The sequence below is a fragment of the Eubalaena glacialis genome, chromosome 3 (genome assembly GCF_028564815.1).
Source record: "Eubalaena glacialis isolate mEubGla1 chromosome 3, mEubGla1.1.hap2.+ XY, whole genome shotgun sequence".
Classification (NCBI taxonomy): domain Eukaryota; kingdom Metazoa; phylum Chordata; class Mammalia; order Artiodactyla; family Balaenidae; genus Eubalaena; species Eubalaena glacialis.
In genome coordinates, this window is record NC_083718.1 from 39,611,053 (window position 1) to 39,633,466 (window position 22,414).

General features: G+C 35.1%; 1 protein-coding gene across 4 annotated transcripts in view; it reads left to right on the forward strand.

Annotated features, from left to right (window-relative positions):
- Positions 1-20,623, forward strand: part of LOC133089167 (membrane cofactor protein-like) — a 66,598-nt gene extending 45,975 nt beyond the window's left edge. Inside the window, exons 6-13 of one of the 4 annotated variants that reach the window (XM_061187484.1) lie at positions 371-553; positions 1,101-1,145; positions 3,836-3,883; positions 10,221-10,271; positions 11,767-11,802; positions 12,305-12,365; positions 12,935-12,978; positions 18,288-20,623. In XM_061187484.1, the coding sequence (XP_061043467.1) occupies positions 371-553; positions 1,101-1,145; positions 3,836-3,883; positions 10,221-10,271; positions 11,767-11,802; positions 12,305-12,365; positions 12,935-12,944 (434 nt within the window). In that variant the 3' untranslated portion in view covers positions 12,945-12,978; positions 18,288-20,623. The remainder of the gene's footprint in view (positions 1-370; positions 554-1,100; positions 1,146-3,835; positions 3,884-10,220; positions 10,272-11,766; positions 11,803-12,304; positions 12,366-12,934; positions 12,979-18,287) is intronic. The other 3 variants (XM_061187481.1, XM_061187482.1, XM_061187485.1) reach the window with 3 other exon arrangements.
- The last annotated feature ends 1,791 nt before the right edge of the window (positions 20,624-22,414 follow it).

The following is a 22,414-nucleotide window of genomic DNA, read 5'->3' on the forward strand; positions in this document are numbered from 1 at the left end:
CGCAGTTAGTGTCAGCATGATCTTAAAAAAATCCTAGAGCTAAAGAGCATTGAAAGTTTCTTTTGAACTTACCCTGAATTTGTGTCTGGTACTCAGACCTTTCTCAAAACTTGTCAATAATGGAAAGAAAATGTAGGAAAGCAAATCAACTATAATGACAGCCTGTTTTAGGTGGGAAAAGGTTATTAGATTTCTCCAGATCTGTTCACCTGGAATTCAAATGCACAAAGTCTTTTTTTTTTTTTTTTCAATTAACATCTTTTCATTCCTTTCCTCTTTCTTTCCACTGGAAATTATTACTTTGCACTAGTTTTTCTGGTCCTATGTGAAAGCAGCTTTCCATTAATTCTGGAATTTCTCCATTTTTCAGTGGTCAAATGTGTATATCCATACGTTGAAAATGGAGTGATAGTCTCAGGACTCGGACCAAAATTTTACTACAAAGCGACGATTGTATATAGATGCAATGAGGGTTTTAAGCTTAATGGCAGCAACAAAATTGTCTGTAGTGCGAACAGTACTTGGGAGCCTGAGATACCAACATGTATTAAAGGTATAAATATTGTCGTTTTCCTTTGTTGTTTTTTTTTTTCTTTGACATTAAATATCAATGATACAGAATAATAGAAAAGAAACAATTTTCATATTTAACTGTCTTGTATTCATTTCTATGATAGTTGTATGACTTCAAATTCACAAAGAAATCTGCTGTTGCGATTTTGGATGTCTTTATAGGGTCTTAGCATTTCATGTACATCACACACGTTATCAATTTCTCTTGTTTGGCATTTTTTACATGTAAAAATGAATAGCAATCATTTTTCAGAGTAAATTGAAGCATAGGAAGTTTTACCTAAATAAGAGTGAAAGGCATAATTCATATTAATGAAAAGAAAATAATAATGCCCAAGTTTTTATTCAGTCTACATCATTTTGTTTTCCAGAGTCAACTACTCCTAGTACCCAGCCTCCAATTTCCAGTGCCTCAGGTTTAATAACTACCTGCATATATTTTTTCAAAAGTCTTTTAAATTCCTGGTGAAAATGCCAGCAGTAACTCCCAAGTGTTTGATCCAATCTACACTTTTTTTGTTTTCCAGTGTCAACTCCTCCCAGTTCCCAACCTCCAATTCCCAGTGTCTCAGGTCTAGTAACTTCCTGCTTATAGATTTCAAAATCGTTTACATTCCTTGTGATTTTTTTCAAAATCTTTTAAATTCCTATGATTTATACTCATTCATCAATTTTAGGAATGAAAGGAAGAAGAACATATTAACAGCCATTTTAGTTGTTACATTTAGTGACTTTAAAATTATTTCCGGGGCTTCCCTGGTGGCGCAGTGGTTGAGAGTCTGCCTGCCAATGCAGGGGACACGGGTTCGAGCCCTGGTCTGGGAAGATCCCACATGCCGCGGAGCAACTGGGCCCGTGAGCCACAATTACTGAGCCTGCGTGTCTGGAGCTTGTGCTCCGCAACAAGAGAGGCCGCGATAGTGAGAGGCCCGCGCACCACGATGAAGAGTGGCCCCGCTTGCCGCAACTAGAGAAAGCCCTCGCACAGAAACGAAGACCCAACAAAGCCATAAATAAATAAATAAAATTAAAAAAAAAAAATTATTTGCAGTAGTCTGCAGATATAAGCAGGTGGCAAGTTAAGTAAACTTTAAACATGTTTACTTACATGTAAAATGATTAAAAGATGGTTTTTTTGGTGGATGATTTAAAACCTTCCTTACTGAGTGATAGTAAATTTAAAATGGGATCCATTTAAAGCACTTAGCACAGTGCCTGGTATCTAGAAAGCTCTTAAAGGTAGCTTGTATGCATTACAGCATAACTCAAATTAATATTAATGCAGAGGAAGGTCCATGGCATCTGTTTTTTAACATGTATGTTTTCTGTGTCATCGACATTGATAATTTATTCATTTTAAAAGTGATCTGTTGACACCTTTACAGGGTATCTTCTGGGTCTAGGACTATGTTTCTTTTCCCAGACCGTGACCATTTTGGTTCTGCAGGGACTATTGATTAGCTGCTCTGCCTAAGACTTGAGAGACTATTTTGATATGGTGGAAGGAATTATCTTCCTGATTTCAGGGCTGCTATCTCTGGCTTCTTCTCTTTGGTTGCAGCAGAAGCAAGAGACAAGAGGAAGAGAGGAAGAGCATTAGCCTGGGCAGACTGCACTCAGGGTCCCAGTGTGGCTCTGCTCACTAAAGTAACATCATTTCTGTAGGTTCCAGTGTCCCATTGTTTAATGACTCAAACAAATGTCATCTACTGGCTTTTAATTTGTTTACTTCCTATTGTCCTAATATTTTAAGGACTGAGGGGAATTTTTCATGTTAACATGGTAATTAGAACACCTTTTTATAATTCCTGTAAACCTGGTATCCAGTAATCTCCTTGAGTACCTTGGTGAGGGCTGTGAAGTTTTGGGGGGAAAAAGATGTTTCTTTGGTGGATGATATTGACCCATCCTTGTTTACTCACATGGTCCTATTGGGACTATGCACTGTGGTATACTATGTTTGTTGATAGGTTCTTTTGAAAGAATTGACCATAAGCATTTTATAAAGGATTTATAAAACACTGATACAGTTTAGTGTTTGAAGAAGAGAGAATTGTGAGGACAAATTTATAAAGAAGGTGAACTACAGGGAGTTTTTTTTTTTTTTAAATTATTTATTTATTTATTTATTTATGGCTGTGTTGGGTCTTCGTTTCTGTGCGAGGGCTTTCTCTAGTTGTGGCAAGCGGGGGCCACTCTTCATCGCGGTGCGCGGGCCTCTCACTATCGTGGCCCCTCTTGTTGTGGAGCACAGGCTCCAGACGCGCAGGCTCAGTAGTTGTGGCTCACGGGCCCAGTTGCTCCGCGGCATGTGGGATCTTCCCAGACCAGGGCTCGAACCCTGTCCTCTGCATTGACAGGCAGATTCTCAACTACTGCGCCACCAGGGAAGCCCTTTTTTTTTTTTTTTTAAATACCATATATATATATATTTTTTTTTTAATTAATTAATTAATTAATTTTTTTTTGGCTGTGTTGGGTCTTCGTTTCTGTGAACGGGCTTTCTCTAGTTGTGGCAAGTGGGGGCCACTCTTCATCGTGGTGCGCGGGCCTCTCACCATCGCGGCCTCTCCCGTTGCGGAGCACAGGCTCCAGACGCGCAGGCTCAGTAATTGTGGCTCACGGGCCCAGTTACTCCGCGGCATGTGGGATCCTCCCAGACCAGGGCTCGAACCCGTGTCCCCTGCATTGGCAGGCAGACTCTCAACCACTGTGCCACCAGGGAAGCCCGGGAGTTTTTTTTAAATATCAAAAATCCAAATTCCTCATGAGACTGTCAATCATTTTTTATCATCAGTTAGAGAGTATGAAAAGGATCGTTAGTGACATATAATGGTGATAAGGTAGATCTGATTATGCGAATATGAAAAAATGTGGACAAAATACTAAGTGGAAAAGAAAAGGATACAAATTATGTAATAGGATACTATGTGGATGGTATTTTTTTAAAGATTCATATCTTTATTCTGAACACATATTTTTATGGTTTATTATTAGTTAACTTCTAGGATTTCCATTATATAATATAAAGCCATAGTGAACATCCCATAGTGAACATTCTTATGGATACATTCATATGTACTTGTGTAAATATATATTTTAGGTTAACTTCACAGAAGCAGAATTGCAAAGTTTAGGAAGTATGTGTATTTTTCATTTTGAGAAATAATTCAATTTGAGAAATAATCTTTTTAAAAAATCAAAAGTAAATCCATAATTTTGTATTGATAAGTCTGAAGAATTGAATCATTTATTTTTCCAGATTCCAAGCCTACTCATCCAACTACGACTCTGGGATCAAGTCATCCAGGTTCAGCAGTTCTTTATTCTACATATATTGCTTAGAACTTTTTAGAGTGATGAGTGAAAAATGTCACATATTAATTTGCATTTATTTAATTATCAATGAAGCTGAGCTTTTTTCATCTACAGTTATTTATTCCTGTCCTTTTTTCATTTTTCTATTTGGTTTCTAAAATATTTCTTGTTGATTTGTCAGAACTCATCAAAGCCTGTTTAAAATGAACTTTTTTTTCTAGGTTTTTTTTTTTTTGCCTTATATTTACTAGTCAGTTTTCTTTTAAAATTTTATATTATTGGGTATATATATTGCTTTTTATAACTTTTAATTACATAAATAGTATATGAATATGAATTTGTAAAATTTCAAACATTATGAAAGCATACAGAGTAAAAGATTACTTCTCCTCCTCTTTCTCTAGTCCATTTCCTGAATCATCACTTAATAGTTTAGGGTATCTTTTTATTTCTGTACATCAACATCTTTATATGTGTACTTATACATATTTTGGCATTTTTTTTTTCTTAACCAAAAATGGCATTATGCTGCTCATATTTTTCTGAAACGTTCACTTTTTCCATTTAATGTCTTGAATTGGGGTTGTTTTTAGATTTACTCCCATCCTTTTCAATGATGACTTTAATATATACCATATTTAACTACTCTCCTATTAGTGGTCATTTACATGTGCATTTTACATTGATAGGTAGCTAGCTGGGTGTATTGATCTTTTCCCTAATGGCTATGACTGTGTATCCTTCTTATAAAAGCTTCAGGACTTCCCCATGCTGAAATTATATGAACATCTTAACCATACATCCTGATTGCATTATTTGCATTACATCGTTGTTTTATCTGTAATTCATTGTGGTATGTGGAATGAGATTAGGTTCATCTCCATTCCACCCACCCCATCTAATGGCTAAGTAGAACTGTTTGTTGAATAAGTTGTCTTCTCTACAGCTGTTTTGAAGTGCCAATTTTTATCATACATTAAATAAAGTCATAGGTGTTCTAATCTTCTCTCTGTTCCCTTGATCTCTGTCCATTCCTGTGCCCCCACTAAGTCGATTTTTTGATGGCGGTACTATGATATGTTTTAATATCTGGCAGAAGACATCCTTTTCAGAAATGTTCAGGCTATTTTCTATGTTAATTTTTCTAGATAAAATTTTTTTTTGACTATTTCAACCATTTTAAGTGTACATTTCAGTGGCATTAAGTACATCACTACTAGCTATCATCACAACTCTTTCATCATCTCAAAATGAAAGATTATATCCATTTAATAATAACCCTCCATTCTCCCTCCCCTCAGCCCTGGTAACCAATATTCTACTTTCTATCTCTATGGATTTGACTATTCTAGGTCAAGAAGTAGAATCACTTCTGACTTATTTCACTTAGCATGGTGTTTTCAAGGTTTGTCCCTCTTGTAACATGTAGCAGAACTGTATTCCCTTTTATGGCTGAATAATATTGCATTATTTGTATATACCATATTTTGTTTATCCATTCACTTGTTGATAGCCACTTGGGTTGTTTCCACCTTTTGGCTATTCTGAATAACACATTGGGTTATATGGTAATTCTGTTTCCCTTTTTGAGGAACAAACTTAGTGTCTTCCTCAGTGGCTGCACCACTTTACATTCTAATCAGTGATACACATAGGTTCTAATTTCTCCACCTCTTTGTCAACACTTATTTTTCTGTTTTTTGATAATAACCATCCTTATACATGTAAAGTAGTATCTCATTGTGGTTTTCTTTTTTTTAATTTCCCTAATGATTAGTAATTGATCATCTTTTCATGTGCTTATTGTTCTCTTATAGATCTTCTTTGGAGAAATGTCTACTCAAGTCCGTTGCCTATTTTTGAATTGGTTTTTTGTTGTTGTTGAGTTTTAGGAGTTCATTATGTATTTTGGATATTAATCTCTTACCAGATACATTATTTGAAGATGTTTTCTCCCATTCTGTGTATTGCCTTTTCACTCTGTTGGTAGTGTCATTTGAAGCACAAAGGTTTTTAATTTTGGTAAATTCCAATTTATCTATTTGTTCTTTTGTTGCCTGTGTTTTTGGTGTGACATCCAAGAAATCATTGCCAGATCCAATATCATGAAGATTGTCCTCTATGTTTTCTTCTAAGCATCTTACAGTTTTAGCTCTTAAGTTTAGTTCTATGATCCTTTTTGAATTAATTTTTGTATATGATGTAAGTGTCCAACTTCACTATTTTGCATGTGGATATCAGTTTTCCAAGAACCATTTGTTGAAGAGATTGTCCTTTCCCCATTTTTCCCCATTGAATGTTCTTAGCACCCTGTTGACAGTCATTTAACTATATAAGCAAGGGTTTATTTCTGGGCTTTCTACTCTATTCCAGTAGTCTGTGTGTTTGTTTCTATGCCAGTACCACTCTGTTTTGATTATTGTAGCTTTTTAGTATGTTTTGGAACCAGGAAGTATGAGCTCTCTCAACTTTGCTCTTCTTTTTCAAGATTTTTCTTGGCTATTGCTAGTCCCTTGATTCCATATGAATTATAGGTTTGATTTTTCTATTTCTGCAAAATGGATTTTCAAGATGGTGATGGGGTTGCATTTAATATGTAGATTGCTTTGTGTAGTGTTAACATCTTAATAATATTAAGTCTTCCAATCCATGAACACAGGATGTCTTTCCATTTATTTATGTCTTTAATTTTTTTTCAGCAGTGTTTTATAGTTTTCATTGTATGAATGTTGCACTTCCTTGGTTAGTTTATTCCCAAGTATTTTATTCTTTTTGATACTATTGTAAATGGAATTGTTCCCTTAATTTCCTCTTTGGATTGTTCATTGCTCATGTATAGAAATGCAACTGATTTTTGTTTGTTGATTTTGTAGCCTGCAGCCAACTTTGCTGAATTCTTTTATTCTATCAGGTGTGTGTGTGTGTGTATGTGTGTGTGTATGTGTGTGTAATGTTTAGAGTTGTCCTTTTATAAGATCATGTCATCTGGAACAGAGATCATTTATTTCTTCTTACCCAATTTGGACGCTTTTTATTTCTTTTACTTGCCTAATTGCTCTGTCTAGAACTTCCAGTGTTATGTTGAATAGAAATGGCAAATGCAGGCATCCTGGGTTGTTTCTTATCTTAAGGGAAGAACTTACAGTTTTTCATCATTGAATATGATGTTAGTTATGGATTTTTTATAAATAGTCTTTATTATGTTAAAGTTTCCTTCTATTACAAATCAGATTCTAAATTGTTTTTAAGCCCTCTTGTACCTTTTAGTTTTTTTGTTCTGTTGAGATATAACTGACATATGGCACTGTATAAAGTTTACATTGTGTATCATAATGATTTGGCTTGCATACATCATGAAATGATTACCACAGTAAGTTCAGTGAACATCCGTCATCTCATATAATACAAAATTGAGGAAATAGAAAAAAAATTTTTTCCTTGTGATGAGAACTCGTAGAGTTTACTCTCTTAACAACTTTCTTACATAACATACAGCAGTGTTAGTTATATTTATCATGTTGTACATTACATCCCTAGTACTTATTTATCTTATAACTAGAAGATTGCACCTTTTGACTGCCTTCATGCAATTCCCCTTTCCTCCCACCCTCTGACTCTCTTAACCACAAATCTGATCTCTTTCTATGAGTTTGTTTGTTTGTTTGTTTTTGAAGTATAATTGATCTACAGCACTATGTTAGTTCCTGGTATATAACATAATTAATATTTTCATACATTTCAAAATGATCACCATGGTAAGTCTAGTTACCATCTGTCACCATACAAAGATATTACATAACTATTGACTGTATTCCCCGTACCTTACATTTCATACCCATGACTCATTTATTTAGTAACTGAAAGTTTTTACCTCCTAATCTCCCTCATCTATTTCTCTCCTCCCCGTACCTCGAATCCTCTCCTCCTGACAGCCACCTGTTTGTTCTATGTATGACTCTCTTTCTGTTTAGTTATGTTTATTTGTTTTGTTAGATTCCACATATGAGTGACATCATATAGTATTTGTCTTTCTCTGTCTGACTTGCTTCACTTAGCATAATACCCTCTAGGTCTATCCATGTTGTCGCAGTTGGCAAGATTTCATTCTTTTTTTATTCCATGGTATGTGTGAATGTGTGTGTGTGTGTATATATATATATATATATATATATATATATATATATATATTTATGGATAAAGAAGATGTAGTGCGTGTGTATAGGAGGGCTTAAAACCAATTTAGGATCCAATTTGTAATAGAAGGAAACTTTAACAAAGTAACATTCATCTATGGATGGGCACTTAGTTTGCTTCCATATCTTGGCTATTGTAAATAATGTGCCAGTGAACATAGGGGTGCATATACTTTTCGAATAAGTGTTTTCATTTTCTTAGGGTAAATACCCAGTGTTGGCTTGTATGGTAGTTCCATTTTTAATTTTTTGAGGAATCTCCATACTGTTTTCAATAGTGGCTGCACCAATTTACATTCCCACTAACAGTACACAGGGGTTCCCTTTTCTCTACATCCCTACTGGTATTTGTTATTTGTTGTCTTTTTGATGATAACCATTCTGACAGGTGTGAGGTGATATATCATTGTGCTTTTGATTTGTACTTCCTGATGAGTAGTGATGTTGAGCATCTTTCATGTGCCTGTTGGCAATCTGTATGACTTCTTTGGAAAAATGTCTATTCAGATCTTCTACCTATTTTTAAATTGGGTTCTTTGTTTTTTTTTGATGTTGAGTTGTATGTGTTCTTTGTATATTTTGGATATTAACCCCTTGTCAGATATATTGTTTGCAAATATCTTCTCCTATTCATAGGTAGCCTTTCTTTTTGTTGATAGTTTTCTTTGCTGTGTAAAAGTTTTTTAGCTTGATGTAGTCCCATTTGGTTTTTTTACTTTTGTTTCCCTTGCCTGAGGAGACATCCAAAAAAATATTGCTAAGGCTAAAGTAAAAAAAGGGTATTTGCTATGTTTTCTTCTACAAGTTTTATGGTTTCAGGTCTTACATTTAAATATTTAATCCATTTTGAGTTTATTTTTGTATATTTTGTGAGCAAGTAGTTCAGTTTGATTCTTTTTCATGTTGCTGTACAATTTTCCCAACACCATTTATTGAAGAGGCTGTCTCTTCCCCATTATGTTTTCTTGTCTCCTTTGTTGTAGATAATTTTCCATATAGGTGTGGGTTTACTTCTGTGCTCTCTCTTCTGTTCCATTGTTCTATGTGTCTGTTTTTGTGCTAGGACCATACTGTTTTGATTATTTGAGCTTTGTAGCATAGTTTTAAGTCAGGATGTGTGATACCTCTAGCTTTGTTATTCTTTCTTAAGATTGTTTTGGCTATTCGGGGTCTTTTTGTTTCCATACAAATTTTAGAATTATTTTTTCTAGTATTTTAATAGGGATTGCATTGGATCTGTAGATTACCTTGGGGTGTATGGTCATTTTAACAATATTAATTCTTCCAGTCCAAGCACAGTATATCTTTCCATCTGTGTTGTCTTCAATTTCTTTCATCAGTGTCTTATAGTTTTCTGAATATAGGTCTTTTACCTACTTATTTCTTGGTATTTTGTTCTTTTTGATTTGATTGTAAATGGGATTGTTTTTTTTTTTTTTTCTTTCTTTTTTTTTTAATAATCAGTAGGATGTTAACCACAGGATGATGGTTCTTTTTGTTTTGTTTTGTTTTGTTTATTTATTTATTTATTTTTGGCTGTGTTGGGTCTTTGTTTCTGTGCGAGGGCTTTCTCTAGTTGCGGCAAGCGGGGGCCACTCTTCATTGCAGTGCACGGGCCTCTCACTGTCGTGGCCTCTCTTGTTGTGGAGCACAGGCTCCAGACGCGCAGGCTCAGTAGTTGTGGCTCACGGGCCTAGTTGCTCCGTGGCATGTGGGATCTTCCCAGACCAGGGCTCAAACCCATGTCCCCTGCATTAGCAGGCAGATTCTCAACCACTGCGCCACCAGGGAAGCCCAGGGATTGTTTTCTTAATTTTAGTTTTAAGTATAATCACATTGAATCCATAAGATAATTCTGACAACACACTAATGATAAATTTGTTTGCTGTACCACAGAATATTGTCCCAGGAAATGTTACTGGACAGGAAGAAGAATCCTTTGATACTGAATATAAATTTATAATATTTTGATACTACTTTTAATGAGAAATGTTAATATAGTTTGTATAAGGAAAATGAAATTATAAGGGTTTTTGTACAAAGTCAAAAAATCAAAACCTATGAATTTAGAGGACTTTAAGCTTTATTGTTTTTTCTCCTTCTTTTTTTTACTTCCATTTTTTTCTTTTTTTCTAGGATATCCCAGTCCCAGTGATGAAACACCACCTAAAGATGCTGAGAGTTTAGGTATTATTTTGGTTGTTAATAACCCTGCATCATGAGGCCCTAGTTTTCAACATGGAAATATTACTGTTATCTGTAGTTAGAAAAGAGACAACATGTCACAAATTGGTGATAATTGTTCAATGTGTAATTGTAAAATTGTACATTTTAAGTAATTTTAAAGGTGAAGATACCATGACAAATATAAGTGGTACTATGTATAGGCACATGTGGGTAATACAGTTTTTAAGAGGTTCCCCAATTTAGGCTTCCTAGCATGATAAGTTTACTTTCTTAAATAATACGGTTATATGTAGTTTAATATATATAAAACATAGCTTGTTTTCCATGTGATAGTGTTACTATGTAATGGCAATTTTTAGATAAATTTTCTTTCTACTGGTACCTTGTATGTACAAGCCTTAAAGTACTACTAGTTGGGTTAGTTTTTCCATATCAAGCTGGGGTAGCACACTTAATGTTGGCTCACATAGTTCACACATATGTGTTAAAGAACTTGATGAAGTATAGTTGTGACAGTTAAATGAAATATAAAGATTTACTGATAAGGAAATGAAGAAAAATAGCTATTACTTTACTTTAGACTAGTAAGGTTAATCTTTTTATAAAATGTACTTTAGGCTTGTTATGTTTTCCCTCTGAAAACTGGTCAAATTGCCACTGTGTCAAGTGAATCCAGTGCCATCTCAAGATGCTTACACTTGATAATATTTATGAAATAAAAAGAACAGAGCCGAACATGACATTTTATGCTATGAGTTATAGATAATAAAAGTAATGGCAGTTTAGAAGCAGAGGTACTACTGACAAACATTTCTAAGAATTAAGATTTGGTAGTATTATTTATTGCTCTCTGGATAGTCAAAAATGCATGTTTACGTTTCTGTGCATAGATTTTATCCATGTGCCCTGGTGTTCCCTTTACATTCTTAGAGCAAATCTCCTTGTAGGACTATGTCTTAATCTGGGGGGAAAGGGGAATAGGAGCTGTGATGATACAATGATGTATTGTTTGTGAAGACTCTGCAAATAACATCTATATGATAGATTAATAGCACTCTATTTATGACTTATTCTACAGACCCACTTAGGGAAAAAAATATATGTTAAATTTCTAACAAAATCTTAAGTAATAAAAGACTGAATGTTGAACTAAACGAACTATAGTGGGCTACTACATTTCTAAAATGATTTTCCTCTAAATTAGTAAATTCTAATTGTCTTAGTTACCTTTACTAAATAACCTGGTGTGGTAGCTACAGCATACAACAATGAAAAGTGAGGTTCCTGTTAGGAGTATCACAAGGTGTGTCCTAACCCTGGAATGTGATTAGAAGGGTTCTGTGATCAAAATAACCTGGAAGCACTAGCAGTCATGCTAAAACTAGATTGATAATTTTTTCTTTGTAGTTATAGATGATCTGATCAAATTAAAATGCAGCTTCTACCTGGAGACCCCTAGGTACTTATCTCCCAAACTGTTTTCATTTTTTCTCAGGTGCAGGAATCATTGTTGTAATTGTCATTGGTGCACGTACGTATCCCAAACTTTGATACCAATTAAATCAAGACATTACTCTGAAGAAGTGCAATCGTTTTTTAAAAGATTTTTCAATTTCTGTGGCTTTATACCTTGAAATTAAGTAAAACAGGAAAAACCTGACCTTTTATATAATACACTACCTTGTATTAGTGTTTGTATATTCCTTTGTATTCTACATGTCCAGTTACTAACAAACCCTAAATAATACAAGTTGTTTCAAGATCATTGCTCATATGAGTTTGCATCCCAAATATGCTTTGGGTAATTTTCTCGATTAATCAAGGACTCTTCTCTGACTTACTCTGTACTGTTTAATGCAAAGAACTGGATTGATACTGAAGAGTCCAGATGGAATGTAAATGTATATGTGCTTAAATAAGATAACATTTTCTAGCCATGGAAATCTGACCATCATTTATTTCTTCTGCTAGATTTTGAATCTTGGCAATGATTTTTCACAGTTACATATCATTTGTTTCCTGATTTCTTGTAGTTTTTGGCGTTGGAGTAGTTGTCTGCGGCATCTACTTCTCTTTTTGCAAAAAGAAGAAAGGGTAAATTAAAGCATGTTTTTTAATTTATTGGTCCTTCTCACAGTTGACATAGTTTTGTGCAGTTTTTGTTTGTAGTCTGTATTGCATGTTGTTTTTTCAAAAAATGCACCTGCATGAGTGTGTTGTCTGAATTACATTTCTTTACTAAAAATGTTTTCAGCTGCTTTCAATATCATTGCAACAAGAGTAATCTGTGCAGGTTGCTTCAGCTAATTATGATGTAAGAAAAATTTCTGTGGGATTTGAGGTTTAAGTGCTGTAGTAAATCATGGACTGTTTTGGGGCTTTCTCTATCCTAGGTGTACCCAACTTCCTAGATTGGACTAATGGCCAAGATTAAATATTATAAAATGGTTCACTGTGGAGACTTTGACAGCTGTAGTCACTGTAATTTTTATGGTGAAAGTTTTCAGTTGTCTGTATAACTTAGGTAGTAGTAAGAAGCTACATAGATGGCTCATTCAGATACCCAGTTTGCTTTCTTTTAGATTTGTTATTTATACAAGTTAAACTGGGGAATTTAAAGCAACACTATTTGATTTCCCTCTTATGTTCTCTTAATTTACTAGGTTGCAGTAAAACTGATGGGGTTAAACTAAAAGTTGCTGAGAGGGTAAGATTTATAAGGCACTTCATGAACTCTGTCTTTTTATCTATAAAAATGAAATAAGGGGGGGGGACTTAAAATTGAAAAAAAAGGTACAAATACATATCTTCTAAGGAGAATAGAGTTTTTAAACATCTTAAATTTTAATGAAATAATTTAAAATCTAATGAAAGACTTAGAATAAAACTGGAGCATAGACCAAGATTAGGTGCTTTGATATTTCTGACTTTTATTGATTTTTTTTCCCCCTATTGCTTTGGAAATAGCTTTGAAATCAAACTAATAATTAAAAACAATTGGTATTCATGGCTTTATGATATATATTCCTTTTATATTAATCACTGGGTTTGGACTACATAATAAAAGTACATTCATCACTCATAAAGAGCTAAAACTTTTTTTATATTTCTTAGTTATCTTTTAAAAATATCCACAGTGCCTTCATTTGAATCTTAAATCTTATATTTGTAGAACACATAGTATGCATATTTGATTTCTCTATCAGCAGTATATTTTTTAAATTACATGTACACAGCAATCTGAGAAGGAAGTACTATCAGTGAAATATTTGACAAGTCTAAAAGGTTTATCTAGAAATAACCTCTAAAGAAAGCAAAACAAAATAGCTTTCTGCTCCTCACTCTCCTTCTTTGTTTAAAACATCACTACACCAAAATAAGGTTCCCTAACAAGTATTAACCAAAAACTCTCTCTAGCTACCAGTTAATGAGTCTTTTAAAGGCAAACAATTATCTGAGCATCGTATCCCCCAGCTTAAAGTTTCAGTAGCATTAGAGATCTGAGATCCCATTTCTAATGCGTTCCCAAGTGATGATGCTGCTGGGCCTGGACTACACTTTGAGAAACCAGGGTGTAGACCATTACTGATGTGCCCGTGCTATTTAACCTGAAGAAACACCATCAAGCTTATTGGGAAATGTTTTACCTGTTTAAGATTATTGGATTTTTTAAAGACTCCTCATTTATGTGTATGCTTCTTTAAAAGAATGTGAAGTAATACCTAGCTTTAGTTTGCCTTTCTTTTAAAAACGTAAATATTTTTATTATATTCTTTGCATTGTTTAATGTCCATATTTTCCCCCCCAAATTGCTTTTGTTGCTTTAGAAACTCCTTTACAAGACTGTAAAATGTATGCAGTTGCTTCTCTATTCCTAGGGATAACTCTGGAAGCAGGATACCAGGCACAATAATCCAGAATTGCTGTTAATGGGAGTTCCCTGGTGGTCCAGTGGATAGGGCTCAGCACTTTCACTGCTGTGGGCTGGAGTTCAATCCCTGGTTGGGGAACTAAGAACCTGCAAGCCTCGTGGCGTGGCCAAAACAAAAATAAAAAAACACAAATTTGCTGTTAAAACTTGATACAAAATGGATTTGATATAAACTTGTATTTATGATAATTTGGGAACACAATTACCCTGCTACAATATTTATACCAAAGCATGAAAATAGTATAAGTAGTCATTTTTAAGACCATTAAATTATGATGAAATATGGCCACAGGGTTAAAGTACTCTGTTATAGTTTCCTGTTTCTTAGCTCTCAACTAAGAATAGAATAGGATCCCAGTTGGTCTGATGGGCTCCATCTACACCCTCCTTCCTTTTCCCTTGCAGTCTCCTTTCTTAACTAACTCTTCGACCAAACTTTCCAGCCTTGGAATCCACAGCCCTTGCCTCTCCTTTGCTATTGCTTGAGTCCTGTCTTGCATGTCCCGACTGTGTGGTTCCAAAAAACAGATACCTTTTGTTTACATTAATGTTTTCAATTATTTGTTGTGAATATTTTTTTCATAAATGCATGATTTTCTCTACTCGGGTTAAATCATCACTGGATAAGTGAGAGTTTTTTAAGTTCATTAGAATTATTGCAATAATTTATGTATTTTAGTAACAGTGACTGAGTACTTTTTCTTTTTTTCCATTAAGGATATTTATTATTTGTTGTAATTTTAAAATATTTTCATGTTATATTAATAATGACTGATCCAGTAACTGTAATTTTTAAGCTGTCTGCTTAAATTAATATTACTGAAGCTTTTTTGGATATAATATAAATGGTGAATCCAGTTCAGGTGGTGGGGAGTATAATGACATGGGTAAAAACTTGAATGGTCAAATTAACTTGAACATTTTTCTACCTGGTTCTCAAATTCTTGAGCATTGAACAAAGGCTTTAAAAAATTTTAAACAGAAACTAGTAAATAACAAAGATGTTGTAACAGTTGAGAGAGCATATTTACAAAATTTAGATCCATCCTAGAAAAATAGGAAGTCATGTAATAAGTTTTACAGAGATCTTCCCTCAGGTGAAAACAATTGTGCCACAGGAAGAAACTGTCCTCGATGCAAAAGATCCACCTGAAAATGTATGATGTCATAAAATCGATTTCTGAGACAGTATTACATGGAATTAATACATGCTCTGTGTATTGCCTCAAAATCTAAGGTGCTAGAGACCAGGACCATTTCTCCTCATACAATCTTATTCTGTGAAAGAGAGTTTACATTATTCACTTCAGGCTAAGAGGTTTCAGAGGTAAACAGATTGCACACAAATTTAGAATCTGTTTATCTGCTGGATGATCTGTAAGACTTCAAAGGTAAAGTAGCTTCTTGCACCAAATTCCTGTTTCAAGTTCCTAATGAGAATCAAGAGAGCCATAATTTATGAACCCAATTGTCAGCTTTACTTCCCTTCTCCTCCATCATTGATTTTATCCCATTTTTATGCCACTCTTGCTTCCTTTTGGTTTGACGTCACTATTTTATTCATCCCTGTTCCCTTCCTTTGTTCAGCACACCCTAACTGGTGAGAGCCACAGACAAGTAAATTTTATTTCTCTCTGAGAAAAGATGAGAGAAAGGTTTGCTTTTATCATTAAAAGGTATCTGCTTTCTGTTGCGTTTCTTTTTAGAGATGTCCTTTCTTCTGAAAAATATTCAATGAATATTTAGATATTGATAAACTGAACTAAGATAAGTGGGCAGTAGACATCCAAGAGGACATTTGAATTCCTGTTCCCTTTGCTAGATTATTGATGTTTTCTCCTACCTTCCCTGTTTTAATGTAAAATAATGTGCATTGACAGGCTCTTGCTTTGATATAAGCGCCAACAGAGTAACGTCCCTCTTGTCCTTTCATCAGACTGTCTAGCTGCTCTACCTTCTAGCAGCTATGAATCCAAAGCTGGGGGAATTTTTTAGCCCAATGGGAAATAATCACAGAATGTGTTCATTTTAAGTTCATTTTGGTTTTTCGACAGAAACCAAAATACATTTCACTTAATTTTGTAAAGAAATTCAATTTCCACTTGTAAATATTAAGTCTGTAAAGGCATTTATCTGTTTCCCTGACCAGGATATTTTTAGCATATAAAAGAGAAACCACCACCAACAAAAAATCATCAGATTTTGGAAAATTATGAAATGCATTGCCTTAAGTCATTTAACCCCCTCTACCTTCTGTCTCTGAATGAAATGAATTGGAAGTTCCTCCTTTTGTGCCAGAATGTGTGTCTGCATGGCCAGGAAAAGAGGAGTTATGTTTCCCACCACTTATAATGTGAGGCGCTACCCTAGGTTACAGTCATTAGTTTGGGAGCAGATTCTACAATGGCCAATAAGAAGGGCAATTTCTTAGTAAAAGCAAAGTGGTGACTTTGATCACAGGGGCAAAGGGGAAGACAAAACATACCAACTAGAATGGCACTGTGGGCCTACCCAGCCCTATGTATCTGCTTGGTTCTCTTAGGATTCCTTTGAGGCTAAAGCCAACCAGGAAAGTAGTTTTCAGATGGGCCGTGAGCTTCAAGTTGTCTGTAAACACTTGAAGTTAACTTAATGAATGCTGAAGGTAATATGACATAACTGTAATTAGTACAATAATTCACTTTCACATTTTAATCATCTTCAAATAGCTTTGTTGTTGTATCAAATTAATGTTTCTTTAAGTTTACATTAATGCAGGGACTTCCCTGGTGGTCGAGTAGTTAGGACTCCGCACTTCCATTGCAGGGGGCATGGGTTCAGTCCGTCGTCTGGTAACCAAGATCCCGAAACCTGAGGGGTGTTGCTGAAAAAAAAAAGAAAAATTTTATATTAATGCTTATTTATCCTTCTCATATATTGGATTTCTATTTAAAATTCTACTTAAAGAAAAGCATTTCACTACTACAGAAAAAAAAAAAAAGTACTGACCTCAAAAACTAGTAAAATATAATAGTCTTAGAGGATTCAGGATAGGCCTAAGTATTGAATCACTCTCCAGAATAGTCCTGAGGAAACTGCTATATAACAAGTATTGTGCTGTGACAGTGCTGGTTCATCGTGATGCCTCCCCCACCAAGAGAAATACGAAAGTCTCCAGAATTAACACGGTTAGCTCTTACATGGGGTAGGTACCCCGAAGTGTTTGCTGGGGCAGGCATACTGTAAACAACCGACTGGTCCACATTTGGTTGTAGTCTGTCTATTGTAGTCAGTTTCCTAAGCAGGGACTGGAACCGCGTTTTCCAGCTCCAGAGTCAGTAGCCCTGAGTGGCTGCGAGGACGTCAAAAGTGGCTCATCCTACTTAAGGTGAGCTTCAGTGCACACTACACACCAGATTCAAAGACTTAGTGCAAAGAAATGTACAATCCGTGGGTATCAGGTTAAGTAAAATATGTTAAAACTAAGTTTCCTGCTTATCCTTTTTTTGATGTGGCTTCTAGAAAATTCAAAATTACCTGTGTGACTCGCATTACATTTCTTTGGAAAACACTGGACTTGAATAACAGAGTTTAGAAAGATGTCTGTTGTTACCAAAAAAAAAGTGTTATGTGAGTTTTAGTTACTTAGGAGACTCTCCAACCAGAACACATGATTTTCCTTGACTGTGAGGGGTAAATGAGGCATTACTCACTGATCTTGAACGCTGCTGGAATCATTAGCTGTTTAAAGGTTTCATCTCAGAGTTAGATTTTAAATTGCAATATTAGGAAAATGTGTGTTTCTCTGTAGTCTTCCCCATTAGCCCTAAATTAAGATAAGGAAATATTTACTAAGTATATGCAACTGCTCTATTTCTTGTCTTGGAGGGAATCAAAACTATAATACAGCAATAGACAAAGGGTTTCTAGAGTGAGACTGGTTGAACGTTGGAATTATTTTAATTTAATTTAATTCCTAATTCAGTGACTCTTACTAGTATATAGTTTTTTTTTTGATTGTCCATGTTCTAAATGGGCTTCTGGAATTTAATTTATGTACTTAATTATGTTCACCTCTGACCCTATTTTCTTACCTTGCTTCGTAGGAAAGAAGGTATTGCTACATACAGCGCTTACCAGGATAAGGCAACCACTCCAGCAGAGTAGATGAACTAAATGGTTTCCACAAACCCATGTATCATTCAGCCATGAAAATGAAGGAAATCCTGCCATTTGAGACAATACAGATGGACCTTGAGGGCATTATGCTGGGTGAATAAGTCATATAAAGAAAGACAAGTACTGTATGATCTCACTTATATGTGGAATCCAAAAAACCAAGCTTATAGAAAAAGAAATCAGATTTGCCTTCGTCAGAGGTGGTGGGCTGGGGGTGGTGGTTGAGTAAAGGCGGTCAGAAAATATAAACTTCCAATTATAAGATAAAAAGGTACTGGGATGTAATGTACAGCGTAGTGACTACAGTTAGTAACACTGTATTGTATACTGGCAAGTTGCTAAGAAAGTGGATCTTAAAACTTCTAATCACATGGAAGAAAAAAATTTTTTTGTAGGTTCGTGAAGTGATGGATGTTAACTAAATTTATCGTGTAATCATTTTGCGATATATACATGATCAAATCATCTGTACACCTTAAACTTATGCAATGTTATATGTCAATTATATCTCAATACTGAAAGAAAAAAAATCTATAAAAATTATTTGCTAGTTTCTTACACTGTCAGGAATGGAACTGTTAAGCCATAGTGCTAACATTTTAATGTGGCTTAAGTATAGTCACCATCCTTTAATGCTTCTTTGAAATGTGTATGAATTTGTGTTTGAATATCTTGCTTGTTTTTCCTTAAATAACGCTTGTATTTATAGGGCAAGTCAACACAGTATCCCCACTAGTGTTAAGGTGGGGAAATATTTTTTCTATAAAATCTCCAAACTCAGAGAAATATAATTCAAAATGACATTACATTTCATTTGTAAAGAAAGTGATTTTGAAATCTTTTCTGTTCAAAGATGATTGCCAACTCTTAAGATTCATTCTTCAACAATCCCAAAATATGCATTATATATTGTTTATTATAAAAGTTTGATTTCCTTAACTAAGAATATTACCGGAAAATACTCTTACAGTTAATAGGTTAAAATACTATTTTTAAAAATTTGTAACCTCTTGGTGATTTAGAGACGCTATAAAGTTTATTTCTGGCATTTGTTCTTCGCCCCTTTTAATAACAATAAACCAGTCTAAGAAATCAAGAAGAATTCAGCATCAGTTGCATGCTTCTGTACAAAGTTAGAGGCCCTAACACCCATAGCAGGAATGCCAGCTCAGGACAAAGTGAACACTGTGGGCTTGTAGTTTTCTTAAAAAGAATTCCACTCTTTAAGAGAATTAGAATCCACTCTAAATTCTGTTTTTCTCTCCCCACCTGAATAAAGAGATGTCTTACTTTAAACATGTCATCTGAATGTAGGCAGTTTTGTAGGGAATAAATTCATCAGATAACCTCAAGTTGCATCAGAATCTGAGTCTCACCTCATCTGCAAAGGGCAGAGTAAAAATGAAGCCCCATATTTCAGAAAAGCAAACTTAACTCTGTGGATTTGCTGTAGGTCATGCAAAGGGACAGGAAGAGGAAACAGCAAAGGTAGCTCTTGACGCTCAGGTGGGACAGATCCCAGCCCTCTTCTCTGTCCTCACACCAGGCAGCGCCTCCTTCAAATGAGCCAGCGGCCAAAGAGGAGGGACTGTCTCTCTAACTCCAATTACATTTTTACATGTTTGGTTTCACACTTTTATAGTTAGTAGCACAAATTGGGCCAAAGAAACGTTGCCTTAGAAATATATGAATAAAGAATCAAGAGTGAACCAGAGTAAATATTGTTTTACTCCCTAAGGACATGTTTGTAAGGCCATGTAAGTGGTCCTTCCCTTTGTAGTCTCTGATGAGGCACTTTAGGAAGATAAATTTGAGGAGAATAAATTCAGGAATTCTGAGATAAATATAGAGTTGAAGTTTTGCTGTACCCTTTTCCACATAATTTTCGAGAATCTAGCACTTGCTTAGAAGCAAGGGGGTGGCTCTAGTACATATTTTTAAAACCCTCGAAGAAGTGTTTTCAACCAAAGATTATTATGCTTACCAAAATAAATTGACTTTCATAGTATAGTTTCCACTTCAAAATTAGTTTTTCTAATTTAATATATTTATATGTAAGATTGAAATATGTGTGTACATATAAATTATGTTCTGTTTGTCAAATAATTTGTCAATTAAATATATGGGGACACCATTTTTCTCTAGAAATGTTTATTTAAATGAGAGAGGGAAAAGTGTATTTGAATTTAAAGGTTTCTTAAAACTGCATTTTGAGAATTGGACCTTCAGATCTATTAAAAAAATAAAATGTCGTTATGGAGAAGTTTCATTTGTGATAATGCATTTATTTCCAGTGTGTTTTATCTCAAATCGGAGTATGCTTCTAATCGGGGCCCACCTTCTGTAAGCATTCCCCTCCAACAATCACCACTCCTGCCCCTCCCATCTCAGAGCCTTAACTTAAACATGTCCAGGCTTCTCCCCTCCGCAGCGGTCATGTGCCTCCCCTGCTCAAAGGTGCTCAGTCCTACCTCTGTTACCCACAGCATAAAGTCCATTTCATGATAGATACTTGAAAGCTTTCTACAGTTAATTCCCAACTTTTCTTCCCAAGCCTTCTCTTTCTGCAACACTTCAGATAACCTGCTCTCAGTCAAGCCAGACAATCCGTCCTGTGCTCTCTGCTGTATTCCTGGTTCACTATAGGCTGAAGCACCTCTGGTCTTGTCTGATCCTGGGCATCTTCCAGGGCCCAGCTCACAGAGCCCATTCTGTGCAGCACTTCCTGATTTCTGCCCAGCTCTCAGCCTTCGTTATTTCCTGGCCTTGAGTTCACCACATTCAAGTATCTGTATCCATGTGTGTGGGAGAAGACATATCTTCCACATCACTTTAATGCGTGGGTGTGGCTAATGAAAAACCCAAGTTCCAACCATGAAAGCATAACATGTTTCTGAACCATGGCTGCACACTGGAATCCCCTGGAGACTTTTACTGATGCCTGGGTCCCACGCCCCCAAAATTTGTCATGTCATTGACCTGGGGTGTGGCCTGGGCAAGTAATTCTAATATGCAGCTAAGTGTGAGAACCTCTGCATTAGTGGTCCTCCAGTCTCAGAGTCCACTTCTACACATGAACTTATAAAGACATAAGGTGAATGCTTACACTTACAGAATAAAATCATGGTTTTGTAATTCAGCCTATAAAGAAATCAGAAAATATCTAAAACTTGAATTAAGGTCTTATTGCCTGCCTCACCAAAACAGGCTATCTGTGGTTTAAAAACAAAACAAAAACAAACAAAAAGCAATCTTTCTAATATCAACACTGGATGAAAATTAGTTTGACTATAACAAAAGAATGCATTTTATCAAATTTTGTCTTTTAACTTGAGACTATAGTATATTTTTAAAATTGGCATAAAATAAACAGGGAGAGCTTTTAAGGTGACTAACAATAAAAGTCCTCTACAAGAATTCTGAAGACAGCTGAGGTAGGCAGGAGTTTAAATTTAAATTGTTCAAGAATGTTCTAGGTTTAAGGAAAATAGGCAACTCTGGTATTCTAAAACTTAGTAATTGCTGACAATATTGTAACCAAGAATGAATATTTTTGCATATTAAACATTTTATATATTTGTACTCAAGAGTAGGATTTAACGTAGTCTATTGACTTTCAGAAACAATGCAAAATTGAGAGAGCGTACACATATTTTTTTTGTCTTCTAAGCTGCATTGCTTTCGTCATTTCCAGGCTCATCCATCCAGAAAAGGTTACCTTAGAATGAAGTGGTCCGCCTTTATAGTATTAGCACTGCTGCCCTCCTGTGGACTGTTAGGGCATTTGACCATGCCTTTCTTAGTTTTTCAAACTTTGTCATTATTCAGAGATTTTAGTCATTGCTGAGTCCCAGAAACCGTTTTTAATTTCATTTTAATTCACTAGCTCTTTTCTGCTTGCCTTCTAGGGAATTAACTTTTGAAAAAGAGCTAACCTCTGTCCCTTATGGCATACATATGGAGGAGCATAATATTGGGGTCTGCGGTCAGTAACTATTTTTCCTTCCCTCCAGCTTAAATACCAGCAGAAAGTGACCAAAATTGCCTTAAGTAT